The 15,116-nt window shown below is 38.8% G+C and overlaps 1 protein-coding gene across 4 annotated transcripts in view; it reads right to left on the bottom strand.

Moving 5' to 3' along the window:
* Positions 1–15,116, bottom strand: part of MYLK (myosin light chain kinase) — a 197,986-nt gene that overhangs the window by 49,517 nt on the left and 133,353 nt on the right. For all 4 annotated transcript variants that reach the window (XM_068195384.1, XM_068195385.1, XM_068195386.1 and 1 more), the window contains 2 exons: positions 11,745–11,861; positions 8,331–8,411 (listed from right to left, as the gene is read on the bottom strand). In XM_068195384.1, coding sequence (XP_068051485.1) covers positions 8,331–8,411; positions 11,745–11,861 — 198 coding nt within the window. The remainder of the gene's footprint in view (positions 1–8,330; positions 8,412–11,744; positions 11,862–15,116) is intronic.

The raw sequence follows: 15,116 nt of genomic DNA, 5'->3' as shown, positions 1-15,116 counted from the left end.
ACACAAATATCCCTGAGCAGAAATGAAAGGCTGGGTGGAAGGGGATGAGTACAAGGACAGGTCTCTGGCTCTCTGTAACTGGCTTCTTTGCCTAATAGAGTACACCCCACTGTTCTTAGAGCTTCCTTAAAAATAACAGCTCATCTTATGCATCTCTTTGAAATGTAACTATTTTTTTTAAAGGCTGCTGGAGACTGTTAGTGAAAAAAAAATCTAATAAGATTACTCAAAGTTGACAAGGTCAAATGATTGTTTTCATTAAAATACTTCAGCCTTTTGGAAATGTTAGTTCAAGTCTGCTTCTGCTGCCTTTTTTTTTTTTTTTTCTTTTTTTTTTTTTTTTTTCTTAAAGATGGTTACTCTTTCTTTTGGTATTTACATTGAAACATACCAATGCTGAAAATCAGCCTGGAAGTAAAAGGACTAATATTTCCCCATTAAATAATCAGCCTTCTAGAAACAACATAAACATTACAAGGCAGGTTTGCCTCTTACAGATCTTGTTTTTGAGTGGGGGGACATAAAGCAAAAAGAGGAAAAACCCCATCCAGGCTGACAGACCTTTGGTTTGCTCTTCCTTTCCCTGATGGTGCAGTTGTGAGAGCAGATATGCTCAGAAGCCTCTGTCTTTCTTTTTTGCTTCCCTTTTTTGGAATTTTACTAAAAATAGGAATAGCCCTCCCCTGAAATGGCTCTCTGCACAACTTGCTTTCATAAAGCATGAAGGGAAAACTCTTAGGATCTGAAAAAAACATCAGTACTTAAGATAGTATTTCCAACCAATCCATAATTCCTACTGTCTTCCCCGAGGGACATGCCTAAAATTATGTGCATGTCTTCTGTAGTGATGGATTTCAGCACCTGGTAAACAAGTACAGTTAATACCAAACTCCATTAGCATAAAGAACAAGGCCTATCCCTGCTTCTGTCTGCTTGTGGAACAGCCTCATTTTAGCTCAGGAGAGAAGAAGTGTTAATGACATACTCTTATACTACAGGCACATAAAAAAACATTTTCCCCTCATGCAAAACATGTCAAGATTTCATCTTGAACCAAATTGGTTTTTTTTCAGCATTTTCAGAGTTCAAGAGAAACTGAAAAAAGAAGTCATGTCTGTAATGTGTCAGACACCATGGAAAGAAGAATATTTATAGAAAATTTATGGAAAGCCCAGATTCAAGTATCTGCTCTTTCCCCATCTCACTTGGACCCTTCAGGCTTGTGGGATGTGAGATCATGATGTCTCTCTCTCCCCCATGTAAATGAATCCCAGTGTGACCTCCTTCAGACCCTTCTGGGGGTAGATAGATCTGGGTCTGAATCAAAACTGACTGTCCTCTGTCAACCTTCACTACTGCCTGCTTTGCCAGAAAGCATGGAATGACTGAGAGCTAGAAGTACAGAAAAAAAAAGAAACATTCAGCCTTTTGGTCAAAGCAGTCAATTATTCTGTTCTATCCTTGCTTCTGTCACAGACTTAGCTGATGGTACAAAAACTCATAACAGATTTTAGCACAGACAAGATGAAATAGGAAAAAAGATGACTACAATTGTAGCAGAAAGTTTATTCATACATTCATGAACCTGTGCTAATTGTTAGAGAGAAAATGACAAACACAATGCACTGAACACACAGTTTTCAGTAGCTTGAAAACATCAAGTTTGAAAGTTTAAACAGTTTCACTTCATTGCATGTCAGAGAGGAAATTTCTTATAAGGATTCTAAATAACTGTTTAGTATCTAAATACAATAAAACAGAAAGCAACTCTGGCTTAAATTTGATGACAAGCAGAAACTAGAAAACTTAATTCCATGCAAGTCAGCTATTTGACTTTGTGTGTTTCATAACAGTTTTTAAAAGAGTTAATTTTTTTCATTAAAAACAACTGTCATTTTATTGCAACATCCCATATTTAGTTTCTAAATCATGCAGAGCTTGTCCTCTAATTGAGAAATATACAGTCTCTGCCTTCTAAAAACAAAAATAAAACCCAGGAAATACTCTCTTTTGCAGTCATGATAGAGCTAGGATATACCAGCACACTCAGAGCTTCAATAATATGATCTGGTACACTGAAAATAACTCAGTATTTGAAAACAGCTCAGCTGAAGGAATAAACAATTCCATAGCAGTTTAGTAGCACCATTCTTGAGCAACTTCTACAATTAAAGCAAATCTGAGCAGTGCAGAAGAGATCCAGTATCAAATAGAGCTCACAAACAACCCAGGCCACGTAAAATGCTCTAAAAGCTCTGGTGGGAGCAAGACAGCAAGGTTAATTTATTAAGTGTAAGTTTAATTTTCACCTTTTTTATGTGCTGGGAAAACATCTACAATTAGACACTAAAAGGCTGTGCCCAAGTGTGTAGGGACAGGAATCTAAGGTAGGTTACTACCCTGCTACCCAGTCTGTTCCATAGGAAAACACTGCCAGGTCATCTGGACATTCAGGAGCTCCAAATGGATTCAGTGGGAAAAGCTAGGTGCTATATGCTTTTGGACATTAATTAAGCCACTGGATTTAGGTCCCTGTTTTATAGAGAAGAAACTTAATGCTTCTATTATATGCCTTAGATGTGCAATTATTAGCCAATGACTTAACTGTAAATAAATGAAGCATGACACCTCTTCAGTTCAAGGCCACATTGCAAAAACTATTCATTTTTCTCTCTGTTACACAGTCAATAAACATTTCTGTCTTTTTTTATCAACATACAGATATGTAGGATGGACTCCATGAAATACACGTGGAAAACTCTGTTCCGTGCCAATATCAACTCAGAAAATGTCAGTACAATGAGAACTGTAGAGTAACTTGGCAGAGATTCAAAATGCATGCCCAGCATTAGAGAAAGATCACTGAACTGGGCACTCAGGAGAAGGGATTTGGACAACAAATTAGTGTTTCTCCATTGTTCATTTTGTAGGTACAGTAACAGAATTATTTTTCATCTATAGAAGCAACCAAACTTCAGGGACACCAGGTTAAATCTTGCATTGCCTTTTTACCTCTGCCCAACTGGGCTGTCGGGCCTTGTGGCACAACTACTCATCCTTGCACCCTCGAGTCTCAGGAATGAAGGCAGCACCTTTCATAATATAGCATTTCACAGAAATCCTATTTAGGTCTTAAAAATAGCTAATGGCAATTTGATTTACATGTACTACGAGTGGAATTTTCAGCTTAGGAAAAAAGATTAATTTTTCCTTGAAAAGTTTGGTTAGAGGCTTCTCTGACAATGTAATTCATATTGTTCCAACACACTAAGTGCTTGCACTCACTGTGCAGAAAATGTCTTGGATCTCACAACAGCCAGGAGTAGAGCAGCACAAGCCTTCTGGAAAATGAATGGGACTGAGGGAACTGGCTTGGACAGCCTCACTGACCCTCAAGAGCATCTCAGACCATCCCAGCCACCAAAGAGGTCAGCAGCAGCCACAGATCACAGCTGCTACCCGGTGCCCACACTTCTGCAATTAAAAGAACATCTCTGACCAGAACAGTAACTTCCTTAGTAATTGAGTTCTTCCCTTAGAAAGTGGCAAGTTTTACACTTAGGACAAAACAATCTCTCATGAAATGAAGGTTTTGAAACATTTCATATTCATCTAAGCTGTGTTTCATATTATTTTCATAGAACAGAAATAAACAGATTTTGAATATATAATAATAATATTATTATTATATTAATAATAATCTGAATATATAATTAAATCAGTAAACACTTAAAGTGTTAAAAAGCACATAAAGTGTTAAAAAGTGATAAAGCACATATTAATGCTTTAATAACATTTTCTTAAAATGGTGCTTGCAGACTTGGATTCTCTGACAAGATTGAAAAATAAATAATAGAACTGCATGCCAATCACTTGGCCACTGACTCATATTTTTTCCACGATGATTAACACTTAGAATTCTTGCTACTATAGACAAGAATATCTCCCTACTATGGAAAAGAATATATTAATATAATAAGGGGTCCCGTTTAGCATATTTACTTTAATGGTGCATTGTTCCAGAGATGTCACTGCTCAGCCTCACATTCAAGTACCAATGAATAAAATTTCAATAAAAATTCAGATCTGGGAAGGTGACAGTGAAACCTTCTGGAGGATCTGATCTGGACTGATTCAGTTGTGACATTTATTAATAACTATCAGCAAGAGAATATAGCTACCTGTATTACAGCTGTATTGTTATACAGCTACCTAAAAAGGTGTTTGACATAAAATCAAATGTTCTACATAGGAGCATATATAAAAGATTTCTATCAGCAAAATACCAAATACTGCTAAATAATGTGCAGGCGTGTAGAAAAAGTTTTTTTCTTTGATATAACTTTATTTTTAACTGAGTAGAAGAACATACATTTGTGCAATCAAACTCTGCTGGGTCAGCCCCTCAATGTATGCGGTCTGGATATAAGAACAGTGGATTTAAGAAGTATTACTCAGATGAGGGAATCCGGGATATCCTGTCAGGTTTTCATAACAACAATTGTGACAGGTGATAATTGCCATTTCTTAATATTGACTGGAAGTAGTGTTGTGAATTAGCCCTACAAAAAACGTTGGGTATTTCTTTCCGAACACTTTAATCCAGTGCTTAGATTTATGAGCATTATTTTCTAAAGCATTAAAGTTTTTTTTTTCCTCAGTAGCAGTAAGTGGGATACAGTTTCTTCCTACCATAGCAAAGTTATATTGCATACCTCAGCCATAGTGAAGTTTAAAAAATAGAATCTAACTGCTGTAATACTCCTTTTTCATCAGCAAATCTTGAAAAAAGCCTTTGAAAAAAGTCCTTTTGGAAAGCTCATGTTTTATGTAAACTATTGTGATGCCACTTAAAAAAATCTATAGTATCTTCAATGCTGTATGCAAACTAATCCTGAGACTGAGGATCGAGAAACCTGGGGTCTAGACTCGCAAACAAATCTGCCTCGTCTTGGGCTACTTCCTTTTGTTTGGTCCTCTACTTAAGGACAACAAAATATTTGCAAGGGTGGAATAGTAATATACTTTTTTTGAAAAAGGAGTATTTATTTATAAACATTCAGATCTTTATTTACTCTTAAAAATCTCAAGCAGAAGTTTGATTTTTCCACAGTCTGTTGCAACAAAAACATTTATTTAATAGGCACCGAAGATTTTGCAAGTGGCTTTGGTAATTGAAATAAGCAATTCCCTTTAAGCTTAATTTGAAATAAGTTCTAATTTCAAAGGGAACTGGGTGCCTAAATCCCTTCACGGCAGTTTCAAAGCTTTCTAGAGAAATGTTCCAGTGGTGAGAATTTTTGGCTTAGTGCTTCTGCAACAGGGCTGTGTTAAGCCAGGAGGACCCTTACATTACCCACTGATTGTTCTGGCATGGCATGCAGTATGCAGCATGATAAATAATGAAAGGGTCCAATTTTCCACTGCCTCTTTTAGAAGAAACACAACACTCTATTATTCTAACTCAGTAACATTTGACATCCAATGAGCAAAGACCCAAGTGACAAAGCCCAAGTCAGTGCAGTCAGTAAAGAATGAACCAGTTCCAGAGGTGCCCTTCCTCTCCTCTCCCTCTTTTTTACCCAGATTTCACACAGGTGAATCTGTTTCTTTTTCTCATAAACAGTATTATTTATTCTATTTATCCTTAGAGGGTTGCATAATTATTACTAAATTCTGGTGACACAATATTAATTCTAAGCAAAAGGAAATCCATTGTAAGTTTTGTAATTTGCCAGCATGGGAGCAATCTTTCTGCAGTAAACACTGCAAGCATCCATTCAGAGATGTTGTTAATCATTGAGTGACACACAGCTTCCTTCAAGATGTTCTTATTCTACACCAGAATCCAGTATGTATTGCATATCAAAGGAAGTAATGTCCCAAATTCTGCTTACTATTGGTTTTCTGTAGCTTACAAACCCCAAGCTTCCAGTAATTAAACAACATTGTCACAATGAGCAGCCAAATGACCTGAGTCAGCAGCTCACAGTGAGACAAATTCTACAGGTTAACATACTGACAACATTTACTCTTTTCCACAAAAAGAAATGTATTGATCTTTGCTTTCAGAAACCTAAAGTTAATTACTTTCCTGAAAGTTTCTACTAGAGCAAAAAAACCAAGGATTGCTTGTAATTTTTCTGAAGGGAGAAAAGGATGACATAGCTGCTAACCATGAAAATTGACTTGCACTTCTGTACAGAATGTGGAAAATGGGGATCTTTGCCCTGAAAAGTATTTCTAAAAAGTACAGAGAATATATAGTCTCTCTATCCTATACAGTATATACTGATGTGACTGAATTCACTACTCAAAATTCAGAATCTATTAATTAATAATTCTAATCACATAATCAGGATTTTTTTTCTCTCTTTCTTTCTGAGTGTACAGTATCAATCTGTACACTCTACTTGCCCTTAGGACTGTTGGTAACTCAATGTGGCAAAAAAAGACCAGAAAAGATCAGAGTAAAAATATATCTCCTTATTAGACTGAGACACCTTAATTCACAGTTATTCTCCATTACCCTTCTTTTCAAGAAATATACAGTAAAGACAGACAAACATCTGACTTGCAAAGCCTGTTCTCTTTCAGGTAAGGAACTTTACAGCCTCTACATCTGATAAGAATTTCAGTGTAGATTGGAACTGTGTAGTCCATTGGATCTGTTTTGTATATTTTGCCCCTGACAAACAAACAAATAAAAACTTATTTCAGAACAAACACTCACATTCCTCAGAGACTCAGATGTTAAAAAACCACCTGTGAAATCTCTGCAGCCAAATCCTTTTAAAATTAAATATGTATTTTTCAAAGCCCAGTTTCCTAACATTCTCTCTGGTTACCTTGATGTTTACTGTGCAGCAGCAAAGACGTGTTAAAGGTATTTTTGAAAAAAAAAGAGCTTATGAGAAGTTCAAGAATGTGAACTACTGAAATAATATGCCATGTAGAAAAAGCATTCCCCATTATTTCAACCTTCTTTTTCCTTCTTTCTGCAGCCAGAATTGGTAACTTTTGTTTTCCTAACTATTTTAATTTCCACTAAAACCAGAAGCAAAAGAAGCAGGATGTGGATCAGGTCATATATCTCCATATTTAGACTTAGTTCCCAACTCACACTTTCTCCTGGGAAAGCTGCAATTGATAACACTGCTGGGAGGATCAGAGGAAATGTATGTGCTGTGTGCATAGGAAACACATTTCAAAACATTGTTCCGTGGAGATTTAAATGGCTTTAAAATTTTCTTTTCTATCTATGTTCAATAGAAAAATCATTGTTCTCAATTGTTATTATTTATGGTACTTGAAGCTCAGGTGCAGAGGTGGAGCATGTCAGTGTGACTCTTCCCACATCCCAAAGAGAAGCTGGAGAGAGAGTTATAATGCTCAGCCAGCAACTCAGAAATAGCTGTAGCCCAGGGCGTAGTTTTATGTGAGTCACATTTCCAGAAGTACAATTATTACCTGGGATCATCAATCACTATAAAACTGCTCTGAGTCCTGCTGAAAGCAGCTGAAAATGTTCTTAAGTGGAAGACCAGATTAGTGCTTATTTGTTTTTTAGTTTTTGGGAGAGCTGGATAAAATATTCCATGTTTCCATCAAACCACATCTTTACATCTTTTTAGGAACTCACATGGTGGACATCTTAGATAAACAATTTTCAAAACCCAATTCTGATTTAAGAGATATTCATACCCCTTAATTTCATAAGTAGTACTGGTGTTAGGAATTCCTTAACTGACATTATTGTGCTACCTTTAGCATTTAAAGTTTCCTCTTAACCAAATGCATGTATGCTGAGTAGCAAACATGGGAATTTATAGCTAATTTATTATTTCAGAAAGCATTAGAAGCAAGCTAAGCATTTAGGCTTAAAACAAAGAATTCAAAATTTACAGAACCACTCTCCATGGTCATGCCAAAAAAGGACAGATTATTCTACAGGGCATTTCAGTCAAGATGCTTTGCCTACCAATAGTAAAACTTCATATTGTCTACAAAGGACACAGCACAAATTGAAGCAAACTACTTGAGTATTTCTGTGCTCTTTGAGAGGCAGCCAAAAATAAATCTGTGTCACAAGTTTATTGCATCATTATGAAAAACAGAGAGTAGAGGGGTGAGGCCTGAACTCGCAGTTTGGGCTCTTACTTCCAATCCCCACTGGCAAAAACTCATTTCACATGACTTAAGTGCAAGGGCTAAAGAAACAGCACAGGCTTCTGATACTATGTCTACAAACAGAAGGGAATGACCACAGAATCCCAAAGCACTCTTTTGTTTCCACTGGAAAGAAAGCAAATCAAATCACAGTCACTTACTCTCTGTTGGCAGTACTGGGGGAAGTGTGGTCTTAGGCTTCTTGGTCTTCTTCTCAGTAGGCTTTGAGGTCTTTGAGGCATCTGCAATCAAAACAAATAATAAAATACAAATCCTATTTGAAAATCAATAATGAAAAAGCTGTCTAATAAAAGGTTTATTTTGGATCTTTCTGCAAAGTTAGAGGAAATTGCTGTCCTGTAGGCTTTTAAGAAGAATTTTCTGCACAGATTTGCTGGAGATCTGCTGTCACATTCTGAAAGGAAGAGGGAGCAGAGAGGGAAAAACCCTCTACAAAAGCAGCTGCACTAAGAACCCAAGCCAAGTAAGCAGCTAGACAAGAGGTCCCATCTAAGCTGATAGGTATTTTAGCTGAATAGACCAAATACAGTGTGCACAAAGCTGTTAGGCAGTGCAGAGAAAAGGGACACAAGGATGTATCAAAACATCATTTCATTCAAAAGAATCTCTTGCCATGTAATTCTTCTATTCCATTGTCTATGTGATCAATTCATATTAACCCATTTTGAAGACTAACATTTCCTCCATGTGTTTAAATCTTTCCAAGAAGATATTCTTGGCCATTTGTTTATTCCTAAACAGAAACAGCAAAAGGGACACCATAGGACTGAAATTTGATGGATTCTACTATTTTCACAATTGCACAGCTCTTATCCAGAAACTGCTCATCACTGCAGGCTACACCAACAGCTAGGAGTTAATGAAGCTCCCTTCCATGTGTATCCCACATGAGATATAAATAAAAGGTGCAACTTTTTTTTTAAGGTTATTCCAAGCTGAGCATGATCACAGGGCTGGAGCACCTCCTTTATGGAGACAGGCTGAGAGAGCTGGGGCAGTTCAGCCTGAAGAGAACAGGGCTTTGGGGAGACCTTAGAGCCCCTTGTAGTACCTAAACCAGCTCCAAGAGAGCTGAGGAGGGACTTTTCACAAGGATCTGTAGTGCCACATCAAGCAGGAATGGCTTTAAGCTGAAGGAGGCAAAGTTTAGATTAGATATTAGGAAGAAATTCTTTTCTGTGAGAGTCATGAGGCACTGGCACAGGTTGCCCAAAGAGGTTGTGGACTTCCCTTCCCTGGGAGTGTTCAAGACCAGGCAGGATGGGGCTTTGAGCAACCTGATCTGTGGGAAGTAGTCCTTGGCCATGGTAGGGGTTGGAACAAAATGATCTTTAAGATCCCTTCCAACACAAACTATTCTAGGATTCTGTGACCTAAAATGCCAATCCTAACAAGCTGCGCTTGCTACATTGTTTGATACTGACATTTATCTTTGGAAGAAAGAGAATGATTATAGATTATGATCTCAGCAATGGCTGTATAACTTCACAGCTTTCAAATATTCACCTTTCAGAGTATTTGTGAGGGAGAGAGCTGTTAGCTACCAGAGAAAAAGATGACATAAATGTTATGGAAACAGCTATTTTAGTCACCTTCTTCTAGGTGCCAGTGTGTGAAAATTCATCTAAGTTTTCTTCCTAACAGAGGAAGCAAGAATCTCCGAGTAAATAATTCAGAGCAGGAGGCTATGTTCTGAGAGTTCAGACACTCAGATTCTACAGATTTGCCAGCTGAAGTCAAACATTCCTCCAATCTGGAGTCCCTGATGTCAAAAGAAATATAATGATTATGGTTACTTAGTCTAAAAATCAGCATCTGACAGGGGACTGAAGAGGGGAGAAATCTGAACTCTTGTTTTAGATCACAATTCTAATTTAAAAATAACAGTCATCCCCTCTGCGAGTCTCAGACATGGGATATTAAATGGCGTCTTTCCTAAATAGCTGGAGTTTGCTATGGTGCCTTTCATCAAAAACCTCTTCTCAGCAGAATGCCAGTGGAGGATGAAAAAGGCAGAGGAGGCAGCCAGTATCGAGGTAAGGAATGTGGTCACCCTGGTGCCCAACATGATGTGAACAGTGAGCTCCTACAGCTGTGGCTGCCACCACCACAGAAAGCCAGACAGCTGAGGTAATGTCATTCACATCACCAGGCCAGCAGCTCACAGCCTCCCAGGATCAAGACTTTGCAAGCCAAACTCTGCCTGCAGCCTCCTAGAGCATGCATTGTCCAGCAGGAAACTTGAACTGGGAAATAGGCTAAGGGGAGAGTCAGGAAGAAAAGCAACTAATTGAAGGAGATCAGAAGACAGAGGAAAAACACCTAAGTGACTGAGACATTTAAAAGTTGCTAGGGCAGCTCTAGAGAAATACTGTATGCTAAGCTTTTGATGATCTGATCCTTCAACACTCTGGATCTGTGGTGGTTAAGGTGTTTTGAGGGGCTAGATTTTGCTTAAAGCCTATTATTTGAACTTCAGCACTGATAACATGTATTACTTTAAATTACAGAACTATAAAAAATACCTTATCAAATATCTAATACAGATTACACTGTGACCATAGTATCACAGAAGGTACAGGAATATTTAATTGCAATCAATATTTAATCAATTTCTTTTCCAGTTACATGAAGGCTGAACTTTAGTGAGGAGTTACAGAATCACATTCTTACCTTGTGTCATGTAACATTAGGAAAAAAATAATAGCATTCTTTTCTAGACCTCCTGCCACAAATACCACATCTGCAACACAGCTGTGAAGGTTCAGTACCCAAGTTCTGTTATCAGGCTTGTTGTCTAGTTTTGTGCTCATTTTAGATCACAATGGAAAGCATCAGAGTATTCAAAAATAAGCTTACCAGAAGGTGAGTTGATAAGAAGGACGTTTGGTTACTTAAAGCCCCTTAAATAATTTTAACTCCATGGCAGCTTTATAAGCCTGTGTCACCAAGGCCTTGCCCAATTAACAAGAGTAGAGTGTCATCAGCACAACCATGGCTGAAAACAAGTATCTCAGTCTGTAAATTGTCCATGTTCTAAGACTATGGAACACAAGGGTGGTTGAGCTGCTTATTTATTTTTTCTCACTTACACTAGAAAATCAAATGACCAAACATCTGTGAATGCAAAGAACTGGGGAGCTGTAGAGTGAGAAATGTGCCACACGCAGTCCTGAGGCAGACTGACACCCAGACTCCCACAGGGAATTCTCACTGGCTCTCTAAGAATGCACACAGCTCAGAAACAAATCTTACAAGTTCAGCTTACTGCTCTAAAAACCTTCTAGAAATACAGCAGGCAGCAGGAGAATACAAATTATTCCACAAAGCATCCACAGCCCTTGGTTCTGTACTGTCTCTCTGCTCTTGCTCCTTTATGGTAGACATTGAATTACCTATTGAGCAAAAAGTGCAGAAGGGAGGGGGGTAGAGTTCTTTTGTGTGTGTGTGTGTGTGTGTGTGTGTAAGTAGCTCCTAAAGGTCATTCTTGGAAAATAAGTTGAAAAGGTGGAAGTTCTAAGGAAGGATTTTCTTGCACCCAGCACAGTACTCACCTTCTACCACCACTTTGCAAGCACATTCAGCTTTCCCTGCTGGGTTCTCAGCTATGCACTTGTACTCGCCCGCATCTTCAGGCACGGCCTTCTCAATGGTCAGTGAGCAGAGTGTCCCTGAACACAGGAGGGAGAGATCAAACACAGGTTAGGCTGCAGCTCACAAAAACCTCGATGCTAGTAAGGAGCAGAAGGCATCAAATGAGCCAGTCCTTCTCTACAGGTGATCTTCTCTGCTAGAAAAAGCTGTCCTTAAAAATTCAACCTTATTGGAGCCTTATTAATGCTAAATAAATTAAAAATTGAATCTTGCTACTTTTCCCTAGGATACTCCAAGTTGTCCTGCAGCCCAGAACTGGTTGCTAAAGGTAGAGAAGACCCAGAGCAGCACCTCTGCTGCTCTTCTTTGTCTTACAGCAGAGATCAGAAGTCCTCACTTGGGTGACTTTATTCCAAAAGTGCTCATAGTGTAGGACTCTAAACAAGAGGGTTATTGTCCAATGCCCATTATCAAAATTTTCATTCAGCCTTGTCTCTAGCATTCACGTGTGTAAGAGCAGAACTTCAGCCTAGTGCCTAAGCTTAAAAACTGAACTGAAAGACATTTTCTTCTTGCTTGAATTGCCTAATGAATAACTGCCTGTAAAACATCCATTAGAAAGTCCAATATATTAGTGGCAATCAAATTTATCACTCCAACAAATTCATTTCTTTCCAAACAAAACCATAAAATTTGACTTAATTGGGTTTGCAGACACAGGATGCGACATAAGCTTGTTATTTACCAAGAGAAACTTGGTATGACCCAAGGGAAATACATTTCCTCTTAAAAATTAAAACTCTGTGAACCAAATTAGAAGTTGTTCCCAGTAGATGGGGGATGAGGAAGAAGAAACTTGTCCCTTACTTTCACTTGCATTGCCTGGAACAATGAAGTACTTTCCTCCCCAGGGTGAACCCCAATTAAAATGCTCCACACTTTCCCCTTCCAAATATCCCTCCTTAAGTGAAGTGTGGGACTGCTTTCTCCTTCTTCATTGGAAAGCTGGGTCTGTCTCCTGAACACAGCCTGAGGCCTTGTGCACTTCTGCCCATTGCTCTTGGCCTGTCCAGAACACCTCCACCCTCCACTTACCTCAGCTGCAGCAAAACCTTCCCTTTTCCTCTGTTTGCCTTTCTCACAGTCATTCCTAATTAAAGAGTTGAAGAGATGGATTTTTTTCAGGTGTTTACCCTGTTTCCTGAGATGTAAGGAAATTTCCCAACACCTTTCTCTCCGTGCTAACTGCAAGCCTCCCAGAGTGCTCAACACCAGGCTCCCCATCAAATGGATCCCCTGTGATGTGGGAGATGGCACAGGCACAGGCGATACTGGTCCACGAAAAGGACCTGCAAAAGAACTTCCCTCCATCTGAGGAACTTTGTGAGTTTACTGGTTCTCTTTGGAGATGAGCTCCATTTGGACATGGCAATTATGCTCTTGGCATTCAGATTTTTCTCTCATTTTAAACATGGATGTCATTATTCCAGTAAAATCTTATAAAAAACATTCAAATGGTTTCCAGCAAATTTGGTTTGCCAAAAACACACATCCTTTAGAAGAAAATTATTTTTTCCCTCTTTATCATCCTACACAAAATCAAGCAGCTCTAAATAATGACCATTTTCCCCTGAGAAATTATGTGAAAACTGTCCCAGAAGAGGAGCACTGACCCCTCACTCACATGGGCTGTGCTCAGCCAACCACAGGGTGAAAATCCACGTGCCCTCCCTGAGGCAACGCTTTTGCATGAGTCAGGCTGAAGCCAAAAATGTCACGAGCTGCCGTTCCATTCCAAATGGAGGAGAGACAGTAGAAAAGTATTCTTGCTGGCATCTAGCAAATATAAATTCACATGTCTCTGCTGTTTAAAGAGACATTTGGAGAGCAAGCCAAAGATAACTTCCAGTCTAAGAATTTGTATAAATCTACGTAACATGATTAGAAAAGATTGCACATTGAAACCTAAAGATGCTATTGCAAAAACCTATAAACTATGGAACAAATTCACATACATGTGAAGGAGACCACTGGCCACTTTACTGCAGGAAAGAAGTCTGGCCTGTAAGAATAACTGAATCCTTAAGGGACTGGAGCAATGCAGAATTTACTTTAGCTTCTGCAGGAGTTTTCTACCTGCTCAAAAGCCCTTCCTCAGCTCACTGAAGACTAATATGACACAGGGTCACTCCTCAACACTCATTTAATGAAGTTATTTTGTGAGAAAGGGGGCGAAGGAAATCTGGGTTTTTTCAAGAGCCAAATCCTTTTTCCTCCTAACTCCCACCTCCCAGAAGAAATAATCTGCATCCTATTTTCCTCCTCTTCTTCTTTCACCCCTGGAACTCCACAGGAACAGCATATGCAAAATACATGGGGATTGCTGGGCTTCTTGCTACCACCAGATACAATGGTAGTAGCCCTCAATGGAGGAGTGAAGGGAAAATGAGATAGTTTGCGTCACTCTCCTTTATACAGCCACTAGTATTCATGAAACTGGCCAATGGATCAGAATGATTTGGCCAGGTTGCATCAGTTGTATAAGGGGAGGCTGACGGAGCATGGCTGTTGAAACCTCATTTTCATAGAAAACTAGGAAAAAAACCCCAAACTACTGAAACCCAGGCAAAACTTGATGAGATTTCATAAGGACAGGAAACTTCCCAACCTTTCCTATGCTCTGTGATCTAGAGCTAGAGTCAATTCCCGGGGCTAGAAGGCCAAATGTCTTTCAATGAAGTATTTGGTATTTCCTCTGCAAACCCCATCACAACCAAGATTATTTTCTCAGAACTGCTAGAAAGCCCAGACTGGTTACTCCAGTTGGGTATTCTGGAATCCTGGCACTTCACAAATCCCAGCCAGCTAAAAATGCTTGCTATATATATTTTCTCACCCCAACTCTCTCTTTTATTTAGGAACCAGGCCATGGATGATCCTTAAACATTGTCACAAAGTGCAGGATTGGAATAAACATGAATACTGGAATCTACCACTTAGGCAGCTCTAGAAAAGACCCGAACAGCCACAGAAGCTGACACTTTACTGGAGACTCTGGTTTAGATACACAGAGCCTTTCCCTTGAATTTTGAGCTATTAAAGGGTTCTCTGACTTACTCAAAAATAGTGCAAGAGAGTTTAAAATATCTCTAGGCCTCTGCATTCTTTCCATGAAACTCCACAGAAAGTCAACCTCAGATATAAAACAAATACACAAACCAACAAAAAACAGCTCCTTAGTCTCCTTCCCCACACTGGCATCTAGCTGGCCAACCTCCTGATTCCTGTCCATGATGAAAACTCAAGTTTATGGCTTTCTCATTTGTATCCCA

The sequence above is a fragment of the Anomalospiza imberbis genome, chromosome 7 (assembly GCF_031753505.1).
Source record: "Anomalospiza imberbis isolate Cuckoo-Finch-1a 21T00152 chromosome 7, ASM3175350v1, whole genome shotgun sequence".
Taxonomy (NCBI): Eukaryota; Metazoa; Chordata; class Aves; order Passeriformes; family Viduidae; genus Anomalospiza; species Anomalospiza imberbis.
This window is presented reverse-complemented; position numbering and strand designations above follow the sequence as displayed.